Consider the following 27,873-nt stretch of genomic DNA (forward strand, 5'->3'; position numbering starts at 1 on the left):
TGCGTAGAGTTCCACATATTTTAATAAATCGAAACTCACCGAACAAAACAATAACGCACAAATGAAACGTGGAGCTACTGGTGTGCACACAGGCAACTATCTGTAGACAAGATCCCACCAAGCACAATGAGGAAATGGCTACGTAAATATGATCCCCAATCAGAGACAGGTAAACAGCTGTCTCTGATTGGGAATCATACCAGGCCAACATAAACCATTAATCACCTAGATGACCCACCCTAGTCACTATCACAACCCCAACCAACATGGTGAATAAACAGCTCTCTATGGTCAGGGCTTGAGAGTGCCTTTCCAAATCATGTACAATCAATTAAATGTACCGCAGATGGACTCCAATCAAGTCTTAGAAACATATCAAGGATGATCAAGGGAAACAGGTTGAGGATTGCGGATTTTTTAAAAATGTAATCCATTTGAGAATAAGGTTGTAACGTAACAAAATGTGAAAAAGGGAAGGGGCCTGAATACTTTCCGAATGCACTGTATTATCAACATGTTTGCACAGTGGCGAACCTATTGGACCTAGGCCTTCAGTGTGTGACAGGGTAATGATGCTGAAAAGGCAGCAACAGCAATACCAGCGGACTCATGGAGGAGAGTACACTTTTTAGTAAAACACAGAGGGCCAGTGGTGTAATGGAGGCTATATGCAAGTATACGCCGTTTTACCCACTTTGTTTTCAGTATACAGAATCGCAAAGCATGTGAAGTATATTCACATGTGCTGAACATGTGCAGGCAGCCAGAGTACACAGCTCTCAACTGGTTTTGAAATGGAGCAGCTCACAGAAGAATGTCATCGGAAGCGTGTAGGGTAGGTAGGGAAGCCATTTCAACGTGTGAGATCTACCAGTAAATGCTAACTAAGGCAACAAGGGGTATGCAAACCAGGTATTGAAAGATTTTGGTCCAAAATTTTGGCAATTTGTGTTTCACTCACCAGATGATCATTTGAAACAACCCTTTCCTGCAGTCAATGACCAAAAGTGTCCTCTTTGACCTTATTCATATTTTTCATAATTTCATAATTAATAAAGATTATTTAATTTAAAAAATTTCGAAAATCCGGTGTTTCTATGTTAAACGGTTGTGTTATATTTCAGTCGTCTGTGATGTATATAAAGTGCAATATTGGGATGCAAACAAACAAAAAAATATCTGACATGGTACAGATGTATTTTTTTAATGTGTATAATGTAATGTGTATACTTTTGTTTGAATGTAGATTTGTTTAAGACTACCAAGAATCACTCTGTGTGACCCTGATTTAGCCCAATGCAGTGAAAGGTTAACTTCCGGTTGAAAGTTGTTCTTGAAAAAGGAGAAGCGAACAAATTAGCAACAACATCCTACTTGATAACAGTTGCTACAGCTGCTGCAAACTAGCCTACAACAAAAGATAGCTAACTAACCTGTTGGCATTTGAGAAGGCAGAAATCTGGGGGATTTTCTCGTAAAATCAGTCCCAAGTCTAAATGTGATTGGTTGATTACACTGTCACTACGAAATGTTGTCCTAATCCAGTTGAATGGCAATACCTTCTGTCGAGCTTCTGATGGCCTAGCCAATGGCTGACTTAGCTAGCTAGATTTCCCCAGTGACTTCAGCGTTAACCCTTTCCAACAAAAACTTAAATCAGAACATAATTTAAAAAGCACACACAGAACAAGCAGTATGGCTGGTGGAATTGTCATGCTGGAGGGTCATGTAAGGATGAGCCTGCAGGAAGGGTACAATATGAGGGAAGAGGATGTCTTCCCTGTAACGCACAGCATTGAGATTGCCTGTAATGACAACAAGCTCCGTCCGATGATGCTGTGACACCTCCCCAGACCATGACAGACCCTCCACCTTCAAATCGATCCCGCTCCAGTGTACAGGCCTCGGTGTAACGCTCATTCCTTCGACGATAAACGCAAATCAAACCATCACCCCTGGTGAGACAAAACCGAGACTCGTCAGTGAAGAGCACTTTTTGCTAGTCCTGTCTGGTCCAGCAACGGTGGGTTTGTGCCCGTAGGCGACGTAGTTGCAGCCTCTCTCAGCCTATTGTGGACAGTCTGAGCACTGATGGAGGGATTGTGCGTTCCTGGTGTAACTCTGGCAGTTGTTGTTGCCATCCTGTACCTGTCCCGCAGGTGTAATGTTTGGATGTACCGATCCTGTGCAGGTGTTGTTACACGTGGTCTGCCACTGCAAGGACGATCAGCTGTCTCCCTGTAGTGCTGTCTTAGGCATCTCATAGTACGGACATTGCAATTTTTTTCCCTGGCCACATCTGCAGTTCTCATGCCACCTTGCAGCATGCCTAAGGCACCTTCACACAAATGAGCAGGGACCCTGGGCATCTTTCTTTTGGTGTTTTTCAGAGTCAGTAGAAAGGCCTCTTTAGTGTCCTAAGTTTTCATAACTGTGACCATAATTGCCTACCGTCTGTAAGCTGTTAGTGTCTTAACAACCGTTCCACATGTGCATGTTCATTAATTGTGGGTCATTGAACCAGCATGGGAAACAGTGTTTAAACCCTTTAAAATGAAGATCTGTGAAGTTATTTGGATTTTTACGAATTATCTTTGAAAGACAGGGTCCTGAAAAAGGGATGTTTCTTTTTTTGCTGAGTTTACATGTAGGTAGAGTTATTAAAGTGACTATGCTTAAATAATAACAGAAACTAGCAGCGGCGTAAAAGAGGCGGTGGGGGTGGACAATGCAAATAGTCTGGGTAACCATTTGATTAGATGTTCAGGAGTCTTATGGCTTGGGGCTAGAAGCTGATTATAGAAGCCTCTTGGACCTAGACTTGGCGCTCCTATACCACCTTGCCGTACGGTAGCAGAGAGAACAGTCTATGACTAGGGTGGCTGGAGTCTTTGACAATTTTTAGGGCCTTCCTTTGACACTGCCTGGTATAGAGGTCCTGGATGGCAGGAAGCTTAGCCCCAGTGATGTACTGGGCCGTACGCATTACTCTCTGTATTGCCTTGCGGTCGGAGGCCAAGCAGTTGCCATACCAGGCAGTGATGAAATCCTGTCATGATGCTCTCGATGGTGCAGCTGTAGAACCTTTTGAGGATCTGAGGACCCATGCCAAATCTTTTCAGTCTCCTGAGGAGGCATAGGTTTTGTCGTGCCCTCTTCACGACTGTCTTGTTGTCCCCGGTTGTAATTTTGACCTTGAGAAAACAACTACTAAGTTAGCTAGCCGTTTACAGCGGCAACGGAACAGCTGTTGTTTTCAAACGCATCTGAAGTTTTTTGGGGTTCCAGGGTTCACTTCTGCTCCTCCTCAAAAAGGTATATGTTTTCTTTGTTCATACATAAGCACATACAGACTCACCTCAATATACAGTATGTACACTACCTTTCAAAAGTTTGGGGTCACTTAGAAATGTCCTTGTTTTTGAAAGAAAAGCATATTTTTTGTCCATTAAAATAACATAAAATTGATCAGAAATACAGTGTAGACATTGTTAATGTTGTAAATGACTATTGTAGCTGGAAACGGCAGATTGGTTATGGAATATCTACATAGGCGTACAGAGGCCCATTATCAGCAACCATCACTCCTGTGTTCCAATGATACGTTGTGTTAGCTAATCCAAGTTTATAATTTTAAAGGCTAAATGATGATTAGAAAACCTTTTTGAAATTATGTTAGCACAGCTGAAAACTTGTCCTGATTAAAGAATAAATAAAACTTGCCTTCTTTAGACTAGTTGAGTATCTGGAGCATCAGCATTTGTGGGTTCAATTACAGGCTCAAAATGGCCAGAAACAAAGACCTTTCTTCTGAAACTCGTCAGTCTATTCTTGTTCTGAGAAATGAAGGCTATTCCATGCGAGAAATTGCCAAGAAACTGAATATCTTGTACAGCGCTGTGTACTACTCCCTTCACAGAACAGTGCAAACTGGCTCTAACCAGAATAGAAAGAGGAGTGGGAGGCCCCGGTGCACAACTGAGCAAGAGGACAAGTACATTAGAGTGTCTAGTTTGAGAAACAGGCATTTCACAAGTCCTCAACTGACAGCTTCATTAAATAGTACCCGCAAAACACCAGTCTCAGTGTCAACAGTGAAGAGGCGGCTCCGGGATGCTGACGTTCTAGGCAGAGTTGCACAGAAAATGCCATATCTCAGACTGGCCAATAAAAATAAAAGATTAAGATGGGCAAAATAAAATAAGCACTGGACAGAGGAAGATTGGAAAAAAGTGTTATGTGGACAGACGAATCTAAGATTGAGGTGTTCGGATCACAAAGAAGAACATTCCTGAGACACAGAAAAAATGTAAAGATGCTGGAGGAGTGCTTGACGCCATCTGTCAAGCATGGTGAAGGCAATGTGATGGTCTGGGTGTGCTTTGGTGGTGGTAAAATGGGAGATTTGTACAGGGTAAAATAAATCTTGAAGAAGGAAGGCTATGACTCTATTTTGCAACGCCATGCCGTACCTTGTGGACAGCGCTTAATTGGAGCCAATTTCCTCCTACAACCAGACAATGACCCAAAGCACAGCTCCAAACTATGCAATAACTATTTAGGGAAGAAGCAGTCAGCTGGTATTCTGTCTATAATGGAGTGGCCAGCACAGTCACCGGATCTCAACCCTATTGAGCTGTTGTGGGAGCAGCTTAACCGTATGGTAGGTAAGAAGTGCACCATCAAGCCAATCTCTAAATATTGTACTTTTGTACTCAAAAAAAACAAAATTGTGGCATTTTTTTATTATTATTTTGGGGTTTGACTGCTGTGTGGGTTGATCACTTACATCTTGTTGTCTTGACTCTCAGAGTTAGTGATGAAAAGTCATATTTTTGTCTAACAGGCTGTTTGAATTCAAATAATACAGCCCCGGCTTTATTGTTTCATCTGCCGGGAAGAATTACAACAAGTACTGGATGCTGTGTCCAGCGATGGCAGAAGAGGCTCAGGGACCGTTCTTAACCACTGCCAAGATGGGGTGGCTTTTCGGGCACTTTTCAGCAGCCGCGGCATCACCCAGGCAATGGAGGACCAGTACTTACAGAAGAGCGGGTCATATGGAGGAAAAGCAGATGTGGTGCACTGATAAAGCGCCTGTTTGTCAGACTGTCTTTGTTTCTGTCTGGCTATTCTATTGATGCCCCCTCCCTCCCCTGAAGTTACACTGCCTTTCCAATCCAAACTGCCTCATCTCCCAGCCTTTCATCCCATGCCAAATAGAGACATTCAATATCCATCTCTACCATCAAAATTGTACAGTGTTGTTTCTTTGTTTGGCTTTCAGATTATTTTCTGTAATGAAAAGCACTATTCAAGTTAAATTATTATTAATACATTATCTGGGTCCTGTCTTATCCCCTGTTTTCTCCCCCTCTTATCTCGAAGGTGTAAAATCGACGAGGAGGTGACCCACAAGGCGTGGTTGAACCGCTCAAACATCCTGTTTGCGGGGACAGACAAGTGGTCGCTGGACAGACGGGTGTCTCTGGTCAACAGTAACACCAGTGACTTCTCCATCCAGATAGAGAGGGTGGAGGTGGCTGACGAGGGGCTGTACACCTGCAGCTTCCAGGCCAGCAACAAGCCCCGCATAGCCCACGTCTTCCTCATCGTCCAAGGTGAGTCCCTGGTGGGGGGGTGGGGGGTGGGGGCCCAAATCAGCCCAAAGTGTCTGACGTTGGTTGCGTATACCAGTGAATTCGTCAAAGGATATTTAAAACATGATCATTTGGGGGATATGGACTTGGTATTTGGACAAGAAAAGCTAGTGAGTTATGATTTGGTGACAGCAGCCAGGGAAAAACAAAAAAAAGCATGGCTTTATCTATCTCTTTGTCCAAAGTTTGTTTACAGGTTAAGTAAACACATATTTATGTGTATTAGCCCTTTAATTGCTATATTTTAATGTGTTTACAGCACATATTCGACTTGGTTCTGTAATGGGCATGTACCACTTTATTTACGGGATTATTTATTCACCTCCGGGTTTTAGTCCAGCAATTGTAAACACAACTTTACTTTTACTTTACAAAAAAAATGTAAAGTGACCCAAGGCCTTTGTTAGTGTTGTGCAGTGGATGGAGCCTTGGTCTGAGTAAAGAAAGCAGCCAACCGAGTCCTTAGCAACTGTGCCTCGAGCCAATACATTAGCACTGATGCAAGTTTACCTCAGAACTGAGAGGGGTGGGTAGATCCTGGGGTAAGTTGGTAAGACCATATGGGCGTACAGGGGGCTGTCCAACTGCCTGACTGAATAATTGACAATGCAGGACCAGATCTGGGCCTATCGTCAAGGCAACGGTGGAGTGAGTGAGAGTTTGACTGATCCTGAATGACGTGATTTATTGGCGCCCGGCTGCTCGGCTGATGGATTGCAGACCTTTTCTCCCTGTATGTGTCAATTGTTATGTATATTGTACCTTGTGTACTAGCATATCGCAATAATACAAGACTGGTGGAATAAAAATGAAAAATGTTAGGGTATATATCAACTGGCCAACAGACATACACACACATACCATGCTGCTGCAGAGATGGAGAGAGAGAGAGCAAGCTGGGAAAGTTTCAGCAGTCTAGTGTGTGTGTGTGTGTGCGTGTGTGTGTGTGTGCGTGTGTGTGCGTGCGTGTGTGTGCGTCTGTATATAGGCAGGGTGCAGGCAGCATTACCCAGAAGGCTAAGCCAGCCGCTCTCCAACAGACTGTTCACATAGTGCAGGCGCCAAGGAGAGGCATTTATCCGCAGGGCAAACGGGCACACAGATGACCATGTTTCCCTAGTTTCCAAGTCGCCTCACATTTCAGTCTAAGCCGCGATATCACACAAAATAATTACACCCCAGAGTCACTGCATCAAAAAGTGATGGCCATGGTGGGTTAGCGATGGCTCCAATCTTTGCTTTATCACGAGAGTATTTTCGACTGGCCAGATAGTTAAAAATGGGATCCTGTAGTTAGATGCTTCGCAGAAAAACAGCCTCATGGCCAAGCTCATTAAAAGCAACGATAATGGGCCATTTAAATTCAAGGGCCATCTAGTTATCTTTCTAACTATATGCATAGTGCCTGAACTGGAATGGCAATTTAGAACAAAACAGCATTTGACGGTGGTCATGCTGTGAAAATAAAAAAACAAAGCAACTACCAAAGACAGACTCTTCTAGACCTTGAGTGAAGGTTTCCATCCCTATATTCAACACCAAAGTGAAGAACATTCTATGGCTTTGTCTTGTTATAATAGTAGTCAGAGAATCAGTGTTTGTCATTGGTAGTATTGTTATTTTTGTAACATCTTACTTTTCTTCTTGACACTTCAGTTTTATATCTTGTTTTTGGTAGTGCAAACAGTGAGGGGAGGGCAGCTTAGGTCTAGTTTCTATTTTTTGTCAAGTCATGACTGTCAATAAAACCCAACTCTTTCGTCTTGCAGTGCCAGCCAGAATCGTCAACATCTCCCAAGATGTGTCAGTGAACGAGGGGGGCAACGTATACCTCTTCTGTCTGGCGGTGGGACGACCTGAACCCACTGTCACCTGGAAGGAGAACAAATGTAAGACGCCCATCCCTGTCTCCTGTCGTAGTACCCAGTCCCTTTACCAGTCCCTGTCTCCTGTCGTAGTACCCAGTCCCTTTACCAGTCCCTGTCTCCTGTCGTAGTATCCAGTCCCTTTACCATCCCTGTCTCCTGTCGTAGTACCCAGTCCCTTTACCAGTCCCTGTCTCCTGTCGTAGTACCCAGTCCCTTTACCAGTCCCTGTCTCCTGTCGTAGTACCCAGTCCCTTTACCATCCCTGTCTCCTGTCGTAGTACCCAGTCCCTTTACCAGTCCCTGTCTCCTGTCGTAGTACCCAGTCCCTTTACCAGTCCCTGTCTCCTGTCGTAGTACCCAGTCCCTTTACCAGTCCCTGTCTCCTGTCGTAGTACCCAGTCCCTTTACCATCCCTGTCTCCTGTCGTAGTACCCAGTCCCTTTACCAGTCCCTGTCTCCTGTCGTAGTACCCAGTCCCTTTACCAGTCCCTGTCTCCTGTCATAGTACCCAGTCCCTTTACCAGTCCCTGTCTCCTGTCATAGTACCCAGTCCCTTTACCAGTCCCTGTCTCCTGTCGTAGTACCCAGTCCCTTTACCAGTCCCTGTCTCCTGTCGTAGTATCCAGTCCCTTTACCAGTCCCTGTCTCCTGTCGTAGTACCCAGTCCTCATGTCTCCTCTCCCAGTTGTCTGTCCCTTTACCAGTCCCTGTCTCCTGTCGTAGTATCCAGTCCCTTTACCAGTCCCTGTCTCCTGTCGTAGTACCCAGTCCCTTTACCAGTCCCTGTCTCCTGTCGTAGTATCCAGTCCCTTTACCTGTCTCTGTCTCCTGTCGTAGTACCCAGTCCCTTTACCAGTCCCTGTCTCCTGTCGTAGTACCCAGTCCCTTTACCAGTCCCTGTCTCCTGTCGTAGTACCCAGTCCCTTTACCAGTCCCTGTCTCCTGTCGTAGTATCCAGTCCCTTTACCAGTCCCTGTCTCCTGTCGTAGTATCCAGTCCCTTTACCAGTCCCTGTCTCCTGTCGTAGTACCCAGTCCCTTTACCAGTCTCTGTCTCCTGTCGTAGTACCCAGTCCCTTTACCAGTCCCTGTCTCCTGTCGTAGTATCCAGTCCCTTTACCAGTCCCTGTCTCCTGTCGTAGTACCCAGTCCTCATGTCTCCTCTCCCAGTTGTCTGTCCCTTTACCAGTCTCTGTCTCCTGTCGTAGTACCCAGTCCCTTTACCAGTCCCTGTCTCCTGTCGTAGTACCCAGTCCTCATGTCTCCTCTCCCAGTTGTCTGTCCCTTTACCAGTCTCTGTTTCCTGTCGTAGTACCCAGTCCCTTTACCAGTCCCTGTCTCCTGTCGTAGTACCCAGTCCTCATGTCTCCTCTCCCAGTTCCCTGTCCCTTTACCAGTCTCTGTCTCCTGTCGTAGTATCCAGTCCCTTTACCAGTCCCTGTCTCCTGTCGTAGTACCCTGTCGTAGTACCCAGTCCTTATGTCCCTTTTCTCTGTCTCCTGTCGTAGTATCCAGTCCTCATGTCTCCTCTCCCAGTTCCCTGTCCCTTTACCAGTCCCTGTCTCCTGTCGTAGTACCCAGTCCTCATGTCTCCTCTCCCAGTTCCCTGTCCCTTTACCAGTCTCTGTCTCCTGTCGTAGTATCCAGTCCCTTTACCAGTCTCTGTCTCCTGTCGTAGTACACAGTCCTCATGTCTCCTCTCCCAGTTCCCTGTCCCTTTACCAGTCTCTGTCTCCTGTTGTAGTATCCAGTCCCTTTACCAGTCCCTGTCTCCTGTCGTAGTACCCTGTCCTCATGTCTCCTCTCCCAGTTGTCTGTCCCTTTACCAGTCTCTGTCTCCTGTCGTAGTATCCAGTCCTCATGTCTCCTTTCCCAGTTCCCTGTCCCTTTACCAGTCCCTGTCTCCTGTCGTAGTATCCAGTCCCTTTACCAGTCCCTGTCTCCTGTCGTAGTACCCAGTCCTCATGTCTCCTCTCCCAGTTCCCTGTCCCTTTACCAGTCCCTGTCTCCTGTCGTAGTACCCAGTCCTCATGTCTCCTCTCCCAGTTGTCTGTCCCTTTACCAGTCTCTGTCTCCTGTCGTAGTACCCATTCCCTTTACCAGTCTCTGTTTCCTGTCGTAGCACCCAGTCCTCATGTCTCCTCTCCCAGTTGTCTGTCCCTTTACCAGTCCCTGTCTCCTGTCGTAGTACCCAATCCTCATGTCTCCTCTCCCAGTTCCCTGTCCCTTTACCAGTCCCTTTCTCTTGTCGTAGTACCCAGTCCCTTTACCAGTCCCTGTCTCCTGTCTTAGTACTCAGTCCTCATGTCTCCTCTCCCAGTTGTCTGTCCCTTTACCAGTCTCTGTCTCCTGTCTTAGTACCCAGTCCTCATGTCTCCTCTCCCAGTTGTCTGTCCCTTTACCAGTCCCTGTCTCCTGTCGTAGTACCCAGTCCCTTTACCAGTCCCTGTCTCCTGTCTTAGTACCCAGTCCTCATGTCTCCTCTCCCAGTTGTCTGTCCCTTTACCAGTCTCTGTCTCCTGTCTTAGTACCCAGTCCTCATGTCTCCTCTCCCAGTTCCCTGTCCCTTTACCAGTCTCTGTCTCCTGTCGTAGTATCCAGTCCTCATGTCTCCTCTCCCAGTTCCCTGTCCCTTTACCAGTCCCTGTCTCCTGTCGTAGTACCCAGTCCCTTTACCAGTCCCTGTCTCCTGTCGTAGTACCCTGTCCTCATGTCTCCTCTCCCAGTTGTCTGTCCCTTTACCAGTCTCTGTCTCCTGTCGTAGTACCCAGTCCCTTTACCAGTCCCTGTCTCCTGTCGTAGTACCCAGTCCTCATGTCTCCTCTCCCAGTTGTCTGTCCCTTTACCAGTCTCTGTTTCCTGTCGTAGTACCCAGTCCCTTTACCAGTCCCTGTCTCCTGTCGTAGTACCCAGTCCTCATGTCTCCTCTCCCAGTTCCCTGTCCCTTTACCAGTCTCTGTCTCCTGTCGTAGTATCCAGTCCTCATGTCTCCTCTCCCAGTTCCCTGTCCCTTTACCAGTCCCTGTCTCCTGTCGTAGTACCCAGTCCCTTTACCAGTCCCTGTCTCCTGTCGTAGTACCCAGTCCCTTTACCTGTCTCTGTCTCCTGTCATAGTACCCAGTCCTCATGTCTCCTCTCCCAGTTCCCTGTCCCTTTACCAGTCTCTGTCTCCTGTCGTAGTACCCAGTCCCTTTACCAGTCCCTGTCTCCTGTCGTAGTTCCCAGTCCTCATGTCTCCTCTCCCAGTTCCCTGTCCCTTTACCAGTCTCTGTCTCCTGTCGTAGTATCCAGTCCCTTTACCAGTCTCTGTCTCCTGTCGTAGTATCCAGTCCTCATGTCTCCTCTCCCAGTTCCCTGTCCCTTTACCAGTCCCTGTCTCCTGTCGTAGTACCCAGTCCTCATGTCTCCTCTCCCAGTTCCCTGTCCCTTTACCAGTCTCTGTCTCCTGTCGTAGTATCCAGTCCCTTTACCAGTCTCTGTCTCCTGTCGTAGTACCCAGTCCTCATGTCTCGTCTCCCAGTTCCCTGTCCCTTTACCAGTCTCTGTCTCCTGTCGTAGTATCCAGTCCCTTTACCAGTCCCTGTCTCCTGTCGTAGTACCCTGTCCTCATGTCTCCTCTCCCAGTTGTCTGTCCCTTTACCAGTCTCTGTCTCCTGTCGTAGTATCCAGTCCTCATGTCTCCTCTCCCAGTTCCCTGTCCCTTTACCAGTCCCTGTCTCCTGTCGTAGTACCCAGTCCCTTTACCAGTCCCTGTCTCCTGTCGTAGTACCCTGTCCTCATGTCTCCTCTCCCAGTTGTCTGTCCCTTTACCAGTCTCTGTCTCCTGTCGTAGTACCCAGTCCCTTTACCAGTCCCTGTCTCCTGTCGTAGTACCCAGTCCTCATGTCTCCTCTCCCAGTTGTCTGTCCCTTTTCCAGTCTCTGTTTCCTGTCGTAGTACCCAGTCCCTTTACCAGTCCCTGTCTCCTGTCGTAGTACCCAGTCCTCATGTCTCCTCTCCCAGTTCCCTGTCCCTTTACCAGTCTCTGTCTCCTGTCGTAGTATCCAGTCCTCATGTCTCCTCTCCCAGTTCCCTGTCCCTTTACCAGTCCCTGTCTCCTGTCGTAGTACCCAGTCCCTTTACCAGTCCCTGTCTCCTGTCGTAGTACCCAGTCCCTTTACCTGTCTCTGTCTCCTGTCATAGTACCCAGTCCTCATGTCTCCTCTCCCAGTTCCCTGTCCCTTTACCAGTCTCTGTCTCCTGTCGTAGTACCCAGTCCCTTTACCAGTCCCTGTCTCCTGTCGTAGTTCCCAGTCCTCATGTCTCCTCTCCCAGTTCCCTGTCCCTTTACCAGTCTCTGTCTCCTGTCGTAGTATCCAGTCCCTTTACCAGTCTCTGTCTCCTGTCGTAGTATCCAGTCCTCATGTCTCCTCTCCCAGTTCCCTGTCCCTTTACCAGTCTCTGTCTCCTGTCGTAGTATCCAGTCCCTTTACCAGTCTCTGTCTCCTGTCGTAGTACCCAGTCCTCATGTCTCGTCTCCCAGTTCCCTGTCCCTTTACCAGTCTCTGTCTCCTGTCGTAGTATCCAGTCCCTTTACCAGTCTCTGTCTCCTGTCGTAGTACCCAGTCCTCATGTCTCGTCTCCCAGTTCCCTGTCCCTTTACCAGTCTCTGTCTCCTGTCGTAGTATCCAGTCCCTTTACCAGTCCCTGTCTCCTGTCGTAGTACCCTGTCCTCATGTCTCCTCTCCCAGTTGTCTGTCCCTTTACCAGTCTCTGTCTCCTGTCGTAGTACCCAGTCCTCATGTCTCCTCTCCCAGTTCCCTGTCCCTTTACCAGTCTCTGTCTCCTGTCGTAGTATCCAGTCCCTTTACCAGTCTCTGTCTCCTGTCGTAGTACCCAGTCCTCATGTCTCGTCTCCCAGTTCCCTGTCCCTTTACCAGTCTCTGTCTCCTGTCGTAGTATCCAGTCCCTTTACCAGTCCCTGTCTCCTGTCGTAGTACCCTGTCCTCATGTCTCCTCTCCCAGTTGTCTGTCCCTTTACCAGTCTCTGTCTCCTGTCGTAGTATCCAGTCCTCATGTCTCCTCTCCCAGTTCCCTGTCCCTTTACCAGTCCCTGTCTCCTGTCGTAGTACCCAGTCCCTTTACCAGTCCCTGTCTCCTGTCTTAGTACTCAGTCCTCATGTCTCCTCTCCCAGTTGTCTGTCCCTTTACCAGTCTCTGTCTCCTGTCTTAGTACCCAGTCCTCATGTCTCCTCTCCCAGTTGTCTGTCCCTTTACCAGTCCCTGTCTCCTGTCGTAGTACCCAGTCCCTTTACCAGTCCCTGTCTCCTGTCTTAGTACCCAGTCCTCATGTCTCCTCTCCCAGTTGTCTGTCCCTTTACCAGTCTCTGTCTCCTGTCTTAGTACCCAGTCCTCATGTCTCCTCTCCCAGTTGTCTGTCCTTTTACCAGTCTCTGTCTCCTGTCTTAGTACCCAGTCCTCATGTCTCCTCTCCCAGTTGTCTGTCCCTTTACCAGTCCTTGTCTCCTGTCGTAGTACCCAGTCCCTTTACCAGTCCCTGTCTCCTGTCGTAGTACCCTGTCCTCATGTCTCCTCTCCCAGTTGTCTGTCCCTTTACCAGTCTCTGTCTCCTGTCGTAGTACCCAGTCCTCATGTCTCCTCTCCCAGTTCCCTGTCCCTTTACCAGTCTCTGTCTCCTGTCGTAGTATCCAGTCCTCATGTCTCCTCTCCCAGTTCCCTGTCCCTTTACCAGTCCCTGTCTCCTGTCGTAGTACCCAGTCCCTTTACCAGTCCCTGTCTCCTGTCGTAGTACCCTGTCCTCATGTCTCCTCTCCCAGTTGTCTGTCCCTTTACCAGTCTCTGTCTCCTGTCGTAGTACCCAGTCCCTTTACCAGTCCCTGTCTCCTGTCGTAGTACCCAGTCCTCATGTCTCCTCTCCCAGTTGTCTGTCCCTTTACCAGTCTCTGTTTCCTGTCGTAGTACCCAGTCCCTTTACCAGTCCCTGTCTCCTGTCGTAGTACCCAGTCCTCATGTCTCCTCTCCCAGTTCCCTGTCCCTTTACCAGTCTCTGTCTCCTGTCGTAGTATCCAGTCCTCATGTCTCCTCTCCCAGTTCCCTGTCCCTTTACCAGTCCCTGTCTCCTGTCGTAGTACCCAGTCCCTTTACCAGTCCCTGTCTCCTGTCGTAGTACCCAGTCCCTTTACCTGTCTCTGTCTCCTGTCATAGTACCCAGTCCTCATGTCTCCTCTCCCAGTTCCCTGTCCCTTTACCAGTCTCTGTCTCCTGTCGTAGTACCCAGTCCCTTTACCAGTCCCTGTCTCCTGTCGTAGTTCCCAGTCCTCATGTCTCCTCTCCCAGTTCCCTGTCCCTTTACCAGTCTCTGTCTCCTGTCGTAGTATCCAGTCCCTTTACCAGTCTCTGTCTCCTGTCGTAGTATCCAGTCCTCATGTCTCCTCTCCCAGTTCCCTGTCCCTTTACCAGTCCCTGTCTCCTGTCGTAGTACCCAGTCCTCATGTCTCCTCTCCCAGTTCCCTGTCCCTTTACCAGTCTCTGTCTCCTGTCGTAGTATCCAGTCCCTTTACCAGTCTCTGTCTCCTGTCGTAGTACCCAGTCCTCATGTCTCGTCTCCCAGTTCCCTGTCCCTTTACCAGTCTCTGTCTCCTGTCGTAGTATCCAGTCCCTTTACCAGTCCCTGTCTCCTGTCGTAGTACCCTGTCCTCATGTCTCCTCTCCCAGTTGTCTGTCCCTTTACCAGTCTCTGTCTCCTGTCGTAGTATCCAGTCCTCATGTCTCCTCTCCCAGTTCCCTGTCCCTTTACCAGTCCCTGTCTCCTGTCGTAGTATCCAGTCCCTTTACCAGTCTCTGTCTCCTGTCGTAGTACCCAGTCCTCATGTCTCCTCTCCCAGTTCCCTGTCCCTTTACCAGTCCCTGTCTCCTGTCGTAGTACCCAGTCCTCATGTCTCCTCTCCCAGTTGTCTGTCCCTTTACCAGTCTCTGTCTCCTGTCGTAGTACCCATTCCCTTTACCAGTCTCTGTTTCCTGTCGTAGTACCCAGTCCTCATGTCTCCTCTCCCAGTTGTCTGTCCCTTTACCAGTCCCTGTCTCCTGTCGTAGTACCCAGTCCCTTTACCAGTCCCTGTCTCCTGTCTTAGTACCCAGTCCTCATGTCTCCTCTCCAAGTTGTCTGTCCCTTTACCAGTCTCTGTCTCCTGTCTTAGTACCCAGTCCTCATGTCTCCTCTCCCAGTTGTCTGTCCCTTTACCAGTCTCTGTCTCCTGTCTTAGTACCCAGTCCTCATGTCTCCTCTCCCAGTTGTCTGTCCCTTTACCAGTCCCTGTCTCCTGTCGTAGTACCCAGTCCCTTTACCAGTCCCTGTCTCCTGTCGTAGTACCCTGTCCTCATGTCTCCTCTCCCAGTTGTCTGTCCCTTTACCAGTCTCTGTTTCCTGTCGTAGTACCCAGTCCTCATGTCTCCTCTCCCAGTTGTCTGTCCCTTTACCAGTCTCTGTCTCCTGTCTTAATACCCAGTCCTCATGTCTCCTCTCCCAGTTGTCTGTCCCTTTACCAGTCCCTGTCTCCTGTCGTAGTACCCAGTCCTCATGTCTCCTCTCCCAGTTGTCTGTCCCTTTACCAGTCCCTGTCTCCTGTCGTAGTATCCAGTCCTCATGTCTCCTCTCCCAGTTGTCTGTTCCTTTACCAGTCTCTGTCTCCTGTCCTCTGTCCGCTGTCGTAGTCTATATTAACTAGTCCCTGTTATCAGTCCCTTGTTTCTGTCCTTGTTTCCTGTCATAGTCCCCAACCTTCTGTCCCAGTCCCTTTATTTGTCCCATGTCCACTGTCTCCTGTCATCTGCCCTTGTTGCCATTTCCATCACACCCAGGCTGTGGCTGCTAGTTCCCTCTCATACACATCACACACATCACACATAATTATCCACAAATAACGCGTGCCAGCCACAATCATCAGCATCTGTCACCATCCTCACTGTCGCCGCCTTTACCATGGCAACAATGCTAATAATGATGTTTGTCATTAGAACACTATTTATGTCTTCCATCATCATCCAAATAAATCACATTGGTTTTGAGGGTGGTCGTGATAAAACGTCTTACAAGCTCATTCATATCCATTTAGATTTGTTTGTGAAATTATTCCTATCCTATTACCATGTCTGCCACCGTCGATGGTAAGATTTTAAATGATTTATTTCATGCTGATGCATCTCATAGAATGTGTTGAGCCTGTTGAGGTTACCCTGCTAGGCGTTAGATAGGTTTAGCACGGTGTTACACTGTGTTATAGTGAACTACTGGGGGTGCAACAGCTTGGAAGATAACACACACACACACACACACACATACACACACACACCCTTAAAGTACATTACAGCCACTTGCTGTGGTTGTCTGCAGACCTACGGCATTTCTTCCTTGTCAGCAGTATACTCCCCCACCCTCGTTCCCTCACACACACCCCTTCAGTGTGGATTGTGAGATAGGGCAGCATTGTTATTCTGTGGGAGTCACTGCAGCGAAGCCATGGGCTGCTGGGGGAGTGGTGGTGGGGAGGAGAGAGGGAGGGGAAAGAGAAGCCTATAGAAACAGTGAGAAGCTGCGAGATATCTGTCCCTCTATTCAGACACTGCAGTGGGTGGGAGACAAAGTGGTAGTGGGGTGTCCCGCCTGGGTGGAGGGAGTCGGGACACACACTTTCAAGACAATCCACCATGCACCTGTCACTCTATTCAGACACTGCATTGGGGGATAGATCACAGTGGGACTCCTACGTAGGTGTAGAGACACACAACTTGAAGACAATCCTCTGCACCTGGTACATAGGGACCGTGGTGCCATCATTCCCATGGTCACCAGGGCCCTTATTCATTAGTGCTGGCAACAGAAATAGTTTTGAAACGTTTTGCAACAGAAAACAACAGGTAGTCCCTTCCTGTGACAGTCTATTTTCTTCCAATGGATGCCTAATGAATACAACCCAGACGTGTACCAGTCTGTGACATGTACATACTGCTCCGAGTACTGCTTCTGCCCACTTTATATCTCACTGATACCATCTCCATCTCCCATTCACACTCTTTCACAGACATCACCTGAACCCCCATTAAATCTGAGACATCAAGCTCTTATCATTGGACATCCCATCCATTAGACAAGACGCGCACGCACACACACACATACAAACAGCACTCCACATCGATGCTCTCTGGCCCACCCACTCCATCGCATCAGACTCCATTCACTATGGTCTCAGTTAAACAAACAATGTCTGACAGATGCTCGACTACCGCTGATAGAGCTAGAAAGAACCAGACCACCTCTGCTACAGATACACTCCACTGCAATAGAACTCAAAGGCTCTGACTGAGTCTGACTGCTCAGTGCTCCTAAAGTGCCAACGTGCTATAGGGAAATGGACTACAGTTTCACTGCAGGGCAGATCTAAACTTTGACCTCTTTCCTTTCAACCATCGGTCTGGCTCCCTCTTTTCCCCTCAGGAATAATCTAAGTGTTTGGTTGGTGGTGGAAGTCCAGGTCTGTGTCTGAAATGGCACCCCCACACATCTCGTCGACGCTGGCTGAGCACCCAACTCCGCCCCCGGGGAAGAAGGGAAAGCAAAGGAAGGGAAAGAAGCCAGGGATACAAATCGCTGAGACACAACCAGGGCTGCAGAAGACTAGCCTAATATCTTATAGACGGCTTCTAGAAAGGAGAGAGAGAGAGAGAGAGAGAGAGAGACAGAGAGAGAGAGAGAGAGAGAGAGAGAGAGAGAGAAAACAGAGAAAGAAAGAAACAGAGAGGCAAGAAAAGACAAAGAGAACGAGTGGTCAAAATCGAAATAAAGAGACCCTGAAGTAATGCCTTGCTCAAGAGCAGATCGGCAGGTTTGTTTCACCTAGTCGGCTCGGGATTCAAACATGCAACCTTTCAGTTACTGTATGGCGGCAGGTAGCCTAGCGGTTAGATCATTGGCCCAGTAACTAAAAGAGTGCTTGTTCGAATCCCCAAGCCAACTAAGTGAAAAAATTGGTCAATCTGCCCTTGAGCAAGGCCCTACCCTAATTGCTCCAGGGTCGCTGTCAATAATGGCTGATCCCTGGCCATGACCCCACTCTCAGGGGGAGTGGGATAAGCAGAAAACACATTTCCATGTCATACTTGTACAGGTTACAAACTTGTACATGTGTGAAACAGGATAAATATACAGTGCCTTGCGAAAGTATTCGGCCCCCTTGAACTTTGCGACCTTTTGCCACATTTCAGGCTTCAAACATAAAGATATAAAACTGTATTTTTTTGTGAAGAATCAACAACAAGTGGGACACAATCATGAAGTGGAACGACATTTATTGGATATTTCAAACTTTTTTAACAAATCAAAAACTGAAAAATTGGGCGTGCAAAATTATTCAGCCCCTTTACTTTCAGTGCAGCAAACTCTCTCCAGAAGTTCAGTGAGGATCTCTGAATGATCCAATGTTGACCTAAATGACTAATGATGATAAATACAATCCACCTGTGTGTAATCAAGTCTCCGTATAAATGCACCTGCACTGTGATAGTCTCAGAGGTCCGTCAAAAGCGCAGAGAGCATCATGAAGAACAAGGAACACACCAGGCAGGTCCGAGATACTGTTGTGAAGAAGTTTAAAGCCGGATTTGGATACAAAAAGATTTCCCAAGCTTTAAACATCCCAAGGAGCACTGTGCAAGCGATAATATTGAAATGGAAGGAGTATCAGACCACTGCAAATCTACCAAGACCTGGCCGTCCCTCTAAACTTTCAGCTCATACAAGGAGAAGACTGATCAGAGATGCAGCCAAGAGGCCCATGATCACTCTGGATGAACTGCAGAGATCTACAGCTGAGGTGGGAGACTCTGTCCATAGGACAACAATCAGTCGTATATTGCACAAATCTGGCCTTTATGGAAGAGTGGCAAGAAGAAAGCCATTTCTTAAAGATATCCATAAAAAGTGTTGTTTAAAGTTTGCCACAAGCCACCTGGGAGACACACCAAACATGTGGAAGAAGGTGATCTGGTCAGATGAAACCAAAATTGAACTTTTTGGCAACAATGCAAAACGTTAGTTTGGCGTAAAAGCAACACAGCTGAACACACCATCCCCACTGTCAAACATGGTGGTGGCAGCATCATGGTTTGGGCCTGCTTTTCTTCAGCAGGGACAGGGAAGATGGTTAAAATTGATGGGAAGATGGATGGAGCCAAATACAGGACCATTCTGGAAGAAAACCTGATGGAGTCTGCAAAAGTCCTGAGACTGGGACGGAGATTTGTCTTCCATCAAGAAAATGAACCAAAACATAAAGCAAAATCTACAATGGAATGGTTCAAAAATAAACATATCCAGGTGTTAGAATGGCCAAGTCAAAGTCCAGACCTGAATCCAATCGAGAATCTGTGGAAAGAACTGAAAACTGTTGTTCACAAATGCTCTCCATCCAACCTCACTGAGCTCGAGCTGTTTTGCAAGGAGGAATGGGAAAACATTTCAGTCTCTCGATGTGCAAAACTGATAGAGACATAGCCCAAGCGACTTACAGCTGTAATCGCAGCAAAAGGTGGCGCTACAAAGTATTAACTTAAGGGGGCTGAATAATTTTGCACGCCCAATTTTTCAGTTTTTGATTTGTTAAAAAAGTTTGAAATATACAATAAATGTCGTTCCACTTCATGATTGTGTCCCACTTGTTGTTGATTCTTCACAAAAAAATACAGTTGTATATCTTTATGTTTGAAGCCTGAAATGTGGCAAAAGGTCGCAAAGTTCAAGGGGGCCGAATACTTTCGCAAGACACTGTTATCACCCCCTATTTTATATGGTGCACTACTTTTAATCAGAGCCATAGGGGAGTCCTCTTGGGTGCTGGTCAAATTAATGCATTAAAGAGGGAATAGGGAACTGTTTAGGAGACCTTTTGCCTTTTGGTAGGTCGTCATTGTAAATAAGAATTTGTTCTTAACTGACTTGCCTAGTGAAATAAAGATCAAATAAAAAAATGATCACAAATTCTGAGGCAGCCCTAGGTCTTCCTCCAGTAGTGTCTGTGTAAGCGTCTGATGGAGCTGCAGTGTTGTACAGGCCATTGTGAGAGCCATGAGAATTCACTGGAGGACTGATTCCCTGATATGACCTCCCCGTGGAGGAACGGTCAGAGACAAGTCAGAGGGAGGCAGGGAATGAAGGGGGGGGGGGGTGCTGTGTACTGACACATTACATCACACAGCTGCTGAGAATGAAAATAGCCACAAAAGTGCACATGAAATACCCCAATCTCTCCCTCCTTTCTGGAAGCCGTCTATAATATAGTAGGCCAATCTCTTTAAATATTTATTCTGCCGCCCTGGTTGTGTCTCAGCGATTTGGATCCCTGGCTTCTGTCCCTTCCCTTGCCTTCCCTTCTTCCCTGGGGGCAGAGTTGGGTGCTCAGCCAGCGTCGTCGGGGATGTCACAGGGGAGCCAAATGTATTAGGCTAGTGTTATGAGTGAATAACATTGCTGTAAACCCCCAGCGCGTCTCGCCACCGCTGCCACTACTCGCTACAGGGTGGTGGGCGGCAGGCTGTACCGCCACTGCAGCAGCTGCAGATAATCATCTCCAGCTCAGTAGCCGCAGCTAATAATCCCCCAGTATAATCTTCAATTGGAACCTCCGCGCTAATCTCTTACAGGAATTATTGCTACCGTTTAGTGTGTCGTGCGTCAATTGTTACGCGGGTTTAGGCACATGTGTGTTTGTGGGGGGCAGGGGGGGGGGGTTGCTTGACAACACTGGGTGTGTGTGTGTGTGTGTGTGCGTGCGTGCGTGCGTGCGTGCGCGTGTGTGTGTGCGCGTGTGTGTGTGTGTGGAGGCCAGTGGTCCACTGACTGGCTGGCTTTTTAAAATGTGTTATTCTGATAACTGAGCAACAATTTAAGCTGTGGATTTCCTTGTTAGCAGACAGATTATGTATTATGTTGTGTTCCACAGCCTGACTTCTTTAATGGGCAAAATTAGAGAAAAGCTCAATGGTGTTGGAGCTTGGAGGCTGCCAGAAACATCTAGCTCTATGGAGCATCCATTCCCTTACATGGATAAAGCCAATATATTCTAGCCAGCCGGTCTCTTTGACTCAGGAAAGACTTTTGCTGTCACGTTGCCATAGGACAACGAGGGGTGCCGAAGTGAGCACACTGTTACCCCTGTCGAGTTTGGTGTGGCCAAACTCGTTTAAAAATAAACACCTATTTATTTCTGTAGAGGCTTTGTGAAGGAGTGATGTAACATTATTGTCAAGCCTCAGTCCCTAGCTTCAGTATCTGTTGCTCATGGACATACAGTAACATCCAACACAGATCTAGGATCAGCTTCCACTTCCTCCAATCCACACCTGGCAAAACCCCCAAACGGACCATAAATCAGCATCTAGGGCAACTTTATTCTACACCTGGGTCGTGTTCATTAGGAACCAAATGGAAGGAATATAATTTGATCTCTGAGAAATGAAGCTAATTGATTACACCCAAATTGGCCATTTTAATTTATAGTATTCATGTAATTTCCAATAAATATAGTACCTAACATTCAATTTGGACCATAATTATTTCTGACAATGAGTAAGACAGGAGGAATCCAATAGAATTATCAGCAGTCACCCACAGACCACAGACACCAATCTCACACCAACAAACAGTATACAGTATCATGTCTCTCTATCTCTGACAAGTAGTATGGAGCTGCTGCTTGTGGTATTGCTTCTTCAACCTTTGTGATTCTGTTTATGGTTTCATTCCCCATTGAAGTCACTTGTATTCTTTACCAAGTTTTTCCCACTTGATGCCACTATTCCTGCTGCTGCCACCACAACCTTTTCATCTCATCATGAGGAAAAGCTATTGGTTTTCTACCCAAAGTTGAAAATAAAATATTGTGATCCATTTGTGACCAACCGGTTCGATTCGGTCTTAAGTAGCAACATTTGAAATGGTGTTCTTTACATAGGAAATGGTATATCATACACTACAGTTGAGGAACAATGGGAAAGTAATGCTGCTTTGAAAGTTGATAAACTTGTAACCCCACTTCTGAGAAAATTTGCCCTGGAATGTTTTTGTACACGTACTGGAGAGTTCTTCTTTGTCTACACCCATTCAGCATCATTCACACCCTCTTAAGCCTTAGCCCTGCCCATCTCTTTAAGGATTCACATACATGACATCAGCAGCCTGGTGGCCTAAAACAGCATGACTGGTGTATATTAACACCAATAAACCCATCAGTTTAAAAATGAATTTACGAACCAGGCAACTTATAGCAACTTTCTTAACAATATTTTGGTTTGTTTCTAGCTTGTTAGCTAGCGAGCTAACGTTAAGTTACAGGAAAATAAACTCACAACACAATCATCATTTACAAGTTAACGGCAAGCTAATTACAGAAAATAGCTTACGGTTGCGAGTGTGACAAAATAAAAGCAGGGCATTCTACCAGAGAATTTTAGAACTTGGACATGTCTCGTTGGCCCAACGTTATATCCTAATTTGACTTTAATGCAGGTAATGTTGTTCTTCACGTTACCGTCGCTGGAAAACCCACACTATATCAAATCAACGTTTATTTGTCACATGCACAGAATACAGAATGTGTAAACGGTACAGTGATATGGTACCTTGCATAGTGGAGTATTTTGTTTAGACCTGCAGCTAGCTAACTAGCTAAACAATGAACCATAATCCCAACTCATAATGTTACTACGCTACATCAACCTGCAGGTAGCTAACCAACTAGATTCAACGTTAGCTAGCTAGCTAGCTAACATTAGGCTATAACTTGCAATGCAAATGGCTCTGAGATACAAATAATATTACTACACAGATCACACACGTAATGTTAGCTAGTCGATGGACACAGAAACTCACTCCAGGGTTTTTCTTTATTTTTTACTATTTTCTACATTGTAGAATAATAGTGAAGACATCAAAACTATGAAATAACACATATGGAATCATGTAGTAAGCAAAAATGTGTTAAACAAATCAAAATCTATTATATATTTGAGATTCTTCAAAGTAGCCACAATCTGCCTTGATGACAGCTTTGCACATTCTCTCAACCAGCTTCATGAGGTAGTCACCTCGAATGCATTTCAATTAACAGGTGTGCCTTGTTAAAAGTTAATTTGTGGAATTTCTTTCCTTCTTAATGCGTTTGAGCCAGTTGTGTTGTGACAAGGTAGTGGTGGTACACAGAAGGTAGCCCTATTTGGTAAAAGACCAACTCCATATTATGGCAAGAACAGCTCAAATAAGCAAAGAGAAATGACAGTCCATCATTTCTTTAAGACATGAAGGTCAGTCAACCCGATGAGTCCAATGAGTCTGATGAGTCCAAATTTGAGATTTTTGGTTCCAACCGCCATGTCTTTGTGAGACACAGAGTAGGTGAACGGATGATCTCTGCATTTGTGGTTCACACCGTGAAGCATGGAGGAGGAGGTGTGGGGTTGCTTTGTTGGTGACACAATCAGTGATTTATTTAGAATTCAAGGCACACTTAACCAGCATGGCTACAACAGCATTCGGCAGCGATACGCCATCCCATCTCGTTTGCGCTTAGTGGGACTACCATTTGTTTTTCACCAGGACAATGACCCAACACACCTCCAGGCTGTGTAAGGGCTATTTGACCAATAAGGAGAGTGATAGAGTGCTGCATCAGATGACCTGGCCTCCACAATCACCCAACCTCAACCCAATTGAGATGGTTTGGGATGAGTTGGACAGCAGAGTGACGGAAAAGCAGCCAACAAGTGCTCAGCATATGTGGAAACTCCTTCAAGACTGTTGGAAAATCATTCCAAGTGAAGCTGGTTGAGAGAATGCCAAGAGTTTGCAAAGCTGTCATCAAGGCAAAGGGTGGCAACTTTGAAGAATTTGTTTAACACTTTGTTGGTTACTACATGATTCCATATGTGTTATTTCATAGTGTTGATGTATTCATTATTATTTTACGATGTAGAAAATAGTAAAAATAAAGAAAAACCCTTGAAGGAGTAGGTGTGTCCAAACTTTTGACTGGTACTGTATATATCTGAAAATGTAGCTAGCTAGACTCTCTTACCCATATACATGGATGAACGCTTCTCCCTCTCTGTCACGGATGCCATGGTTGCCCATCTCAGCCATTACTTACACTTCCTGGGGTCCAAACATATTAAAGTACTTACATTACATATACAACAAATGATAAAACAGTATATCATATAACATTATTACACCACTACATATCTACAATACAAAATGTTTAATACCACCATAACCAATATCACAATGTATGCATATGCATGTGTTCGTACCGTTGTGTGTGTCTCTTCACAGTCCATTGTTCCATGAGGTATATTTTTACCTATTTTTAAAAAATCTGATTCTACTGCTTGCATTAGTTACCTGATGTGGAATAGAGTTCCATGTAGTCATGGCTCTATGTAGTACTGTGCGCCTCCCATAGTCTGTTCTAGACTTGGGTACTGTGAAGAGACCTCTGGTGGCATGTCTTGTGGGGTATGCATGGGTGTTCTATTGTCCGCTATTGTCCTCTGTAATTTTCCATTCAGATTTTCAGACCCCGATAACTTGTCATTGTTGATAGACAACAATAAAGACAAGTATTGTACTTCTGAATTCCACACTGACTTTACGGAATTCAGAAGTACAATTCTTGTCTTTCATAATTTGGTCAGATATGCTTGTATGTGTACTGTTAGTGTTTGTTGCTAGCACGTCATACCTAAGTTTGCATATCTTGCCAATGAAAAGTCTTTCAAGTAGTTGGCAAAATCGGTGGGTTTTGTGATGAATGAGCCATCTGATTCAATCAATGATGGAGCCGAGTTTGCCTTTTTTCTGTAGACTGTAGACAGGGGTTTCATACAACAGGCTTGTGTTCTCTTTTCGACTTCCTTCGCATATTTGCAATCAAACTTTAGAATCTCCTTAGCTATCATACTCTGCTTCCACCAGGCGTTTCACTGATTTCAAAACTCTGTCCTGCAGAAAGTGGAGCCCAATACTATTGCAGTTATTTGTGATATATTTTGTAAAAGCTGCGTTAGAATGTATGACCTACACATACTGAGCAGCCATTTGTTATAGACAGAAGCGTGCTACATGGCAGCCCAATCTGAACTCATCTCTTGGCATGTCCAGCCCAACCATTATCTCAGCCAATCATGGCTAGCGGGAAGGTTCCTGACTTTTTACATGGCTAAATCAACTAGTCTCGTAATTTAACAATTTGATTCGTATTTACAGATGGCATACAAGTTTGTTATTACTGCACATGAAAGGTCAGATGTTTCAGAATGCACTTCTGCCCCAAAAATGTATGTTTATATTCAAATAACTCTCCTGTGAAGTAGTGACGTGCGACATATGCCTAGTTTCCTGAAACGAGTCACATTTAATAAACACAAGAGATCAGAAAATGTATAAAAGGGTGTGGTGGCAGTATTAGCAACAGTGGCATCTAGTGGGCAAAATATGGTATTTTCACACTAATTTATTTAATTGACCTTGAACAAATGCACATCTCAGCCTGTGATAACCTCTGGCTTCTATCCTTTGACCCTGTCCTTTGTCCAATCAGATGGTCTAATGAGTGAGGGGGAATTCCTGGACATAACAGAGATCAAGCGGCATCAGGCTGAGGAGTTTGAGTGCATCACCAACAATGGAGTGACGCAGCCCGACATACGCAAAGTCAAGGTCACCGTCAACTGTGAGTGTCCCTACAAACCAAAAACACATGCATGCACTCACATTCACAGACACACAGAAACAGTCACAGACACAGACACCCCACACATAGAGAAGATAATACTGTACTGAACAAAAATATAAAATCAACATGCAACAATTTAAAGTATTTTACTGAGTTACAGTTCAGATGAGGAAATCACTCAATGGAAATAACTTCATTAGGCCCTAATCTATGGATTTCACATGACTGGTTACAGATACCGTAAAAAAATGGGCCTCAGGATCTCGTCGTGGTATTTTTGTGCATTCAAACTGACAATCGATAAAATGCAATTGTATTCGTTGTCCGTAGATTATGCCTGCACATACCATAACCCCGCTGCATCCATGGGGCACTCTGTTCGCGATGTTGACATCAGCAAACCACTCGCCTAATCGACGCCATACACATGGTCTGTAGTTGGGAGGCCAGTTGGACATACTACCAAAATCTCTATAACGACTTATGGTAGAGAAATGAACAATCAATGATTTGTCAACAACTCTGGTGGACATTCCTGCAATCAGAGTGCCGAACTGCACGCTCGCTCAAAACTTGAGATATCTGTGGCATTGTGTTGTATGCCAAAACTGCAAATTTTAGTGGCCTTTTATTGTCCCCAGCACAAGGTGCACATATGTAATGATCGAGCTGTTTAAGCAGCTTCTTGATATGCCACACCTGTCAGGTGGATGGATTATTTTGGCAAAGGAGATATGCTCAATAACAGGGATGTAAACAAATTTGTGCACAAAATTTGAGAGAAATAAGCTTTTTGTGCATATGGAACATTTCTGGGATCTTTAATTGGAGCTCAAGAAACATGGGACCATCACTTTACATGTTGCATTTATATTTTTATTCAATATATGTAAAATATGACTGAATATGTAAGATTCAGTTATGTATAAATATGTATAAATGCAATATCTCATAAGTTTTAGAACACCTACTCATTTTGACTATGTTTTACATTGTAGAATAATGGTGAAGACATCAAAACTATGAAAGAACACATATGGAATCATGTAGTAACCAACGGATATCATCCGTTCACCCACACTGTCCCACAAAGACACAGCAGTTGGAACCAGAAAACTCAAAGGCTAGGTTTTTGAAACAGACATTTAGCATCCTGTAGCACAAACTCCAAAAGTTCATGGCGACTAAGAGCACCTGCTCCCAGCTGCCCACTGCACTGAGGCTGTCACCACCAATAAATTGAGAATTTCGATAAGCATTTTTCTACGGCTGGCCATGCTTTCCACCTGGCTACCCCTACCCCGGTCATCAGCCCTGCACCCCCCACAGCAACTTGCCCAAGCTTCCCCATTTCTCCTTCACCCAAATCCAGATAGCTGACATTCTGAGAGAGCTGCAAAATCTGGACCCCTACAAATCAGCCGGGCTAGACAATCTGGACCCTCTCTTTCTAAAATGATCCGCCGAAATTGTTGCAACCCTTATTACAAGCCTGTTCAACCTCTCTTTCGTATTCGTCTGAGATCCCCAATGATTGAAAAGCTGCCGCGGTCATCCCCCTCTTCAAAGGGGAAGACACTCTAGACCCAAACTGCTACAGACCTATATCTATTCTAACCTGCCTTTGTAAGGTCTTTGGTAGCCAAGTTAACAAACAGATCACCGACCATTTTGAATCCCACCGTACCTTCCCCGCTATTCAATCAAGCTGGTCATGGCCACGCTCAAGGTCCTAAACGATATCAAAACAATTGGTAAGAGACAATACTGTGCAGCTGTATTCATCGACCTGGCCAAGGCTTTCGAATCTGTCAGTCACCACATTCTTATCGACAGACTCAACAGCCTTGGTTTCTCAAATGACTGCCTCGCCTGCTTCACAAACTACTTCTCAGACAGAGTTCAGTGTGTCAAATCAGAGGGCCTGTTGTCTGGACCTCTGGCAGTCTATGGGGGTGTCACAGTGTTCAATCCTCAGGCCGACTCTTTTCTCTGTATACATCAATGATGTCTCTCTTGCTGCTAGTGATTCTCTGATCCACCTCTATGCAGATGACACCCTTCTGTATACTTCTGGCCCTTCTTTGGATACTGTGTTAACTAACCTCCAGATGAGCTTCAATGCCATACAACTCTCCTTCCGTGGCGTCCAACTGCTCATAAATGCAAGTAAAACTAAATGCATGCTCTTCAACCGATCGCTGCCCACACCCGCCCGCCTGTCCAGCATCACTACTCTGGGCGGTTCTGACTTAGAATATGTGGACAACTACACATACCTAGGTGTCTGGTTAGACTGTAAACTCTCATTCCAGACTCACATTAAGCATCTCCAATCCAAAATTAAATCTCAAATTGGCTTCCTATTTCACAACAAAGCATTCTTCACTCATGCTGCCAAACATACCCTTGTAAAACTGATTATCCTACCGATCTTTGACTTCGGTAATATAATTTACAAAATAGCCTCCAACACTCTACTCAGCAAATTGGATGCAGTCTATCACAGTGCCATCCGTTTTGTCACCAAAGCCCCATATACTACCCACCACTGCGACCTGTATGCTCT

At 46.0% G+C, this 27,873-nt stretch overlaps 1 protein-coding gene across 4 annotated transcripts in view; it reads left to right on the forward strand.

Moving 5' to 3' along the window:
* Nucleotides 1-27,873, forward strand: part of LOC139366273 (igLON family member 5-like) — a 145,332-nt gene that overhangs the window by 109,809 nt on the left and 7,650 nt on the right. For all 4 annotated transcript variants that reach the window (XM_071103576.1, XM_071103585.1, XM_071103568.1 and 1 more), the window contains 3 exons: nt 5,389-5,621; nt 7,430-7,549; nt 25,170-25,301. In XM_071103576.1, the coding sequence (XP_070959677.1) occupies nt 5,389-5,621; nt 7,430-7,549; nt 25,170-25,301 (485 nt within the window). The remainder of the gene's footprint in view (nt 1-5,388; nt 5,622-7,429; nt 7,550-25,169; nt 25,302-27,873) is intronic.

Source organism: Oncorhynchus clarkii, chromosome 2, assembly GCF_045791955.1.
Source record: "Oncorhynchus clarkii lewisi isolate Uvic-CL-2024 chromosome 2, UVic_Ocla_1.0, whole genome shotgun sequence".
In the NCBI taxonomy this organism is placed as follows: Eukaryota; Metazoa; Chordata; class Actinopteri; order Salmoniformes; family Salmonidae; genus Oncorhynchus; species Oncorhynchus clarkii.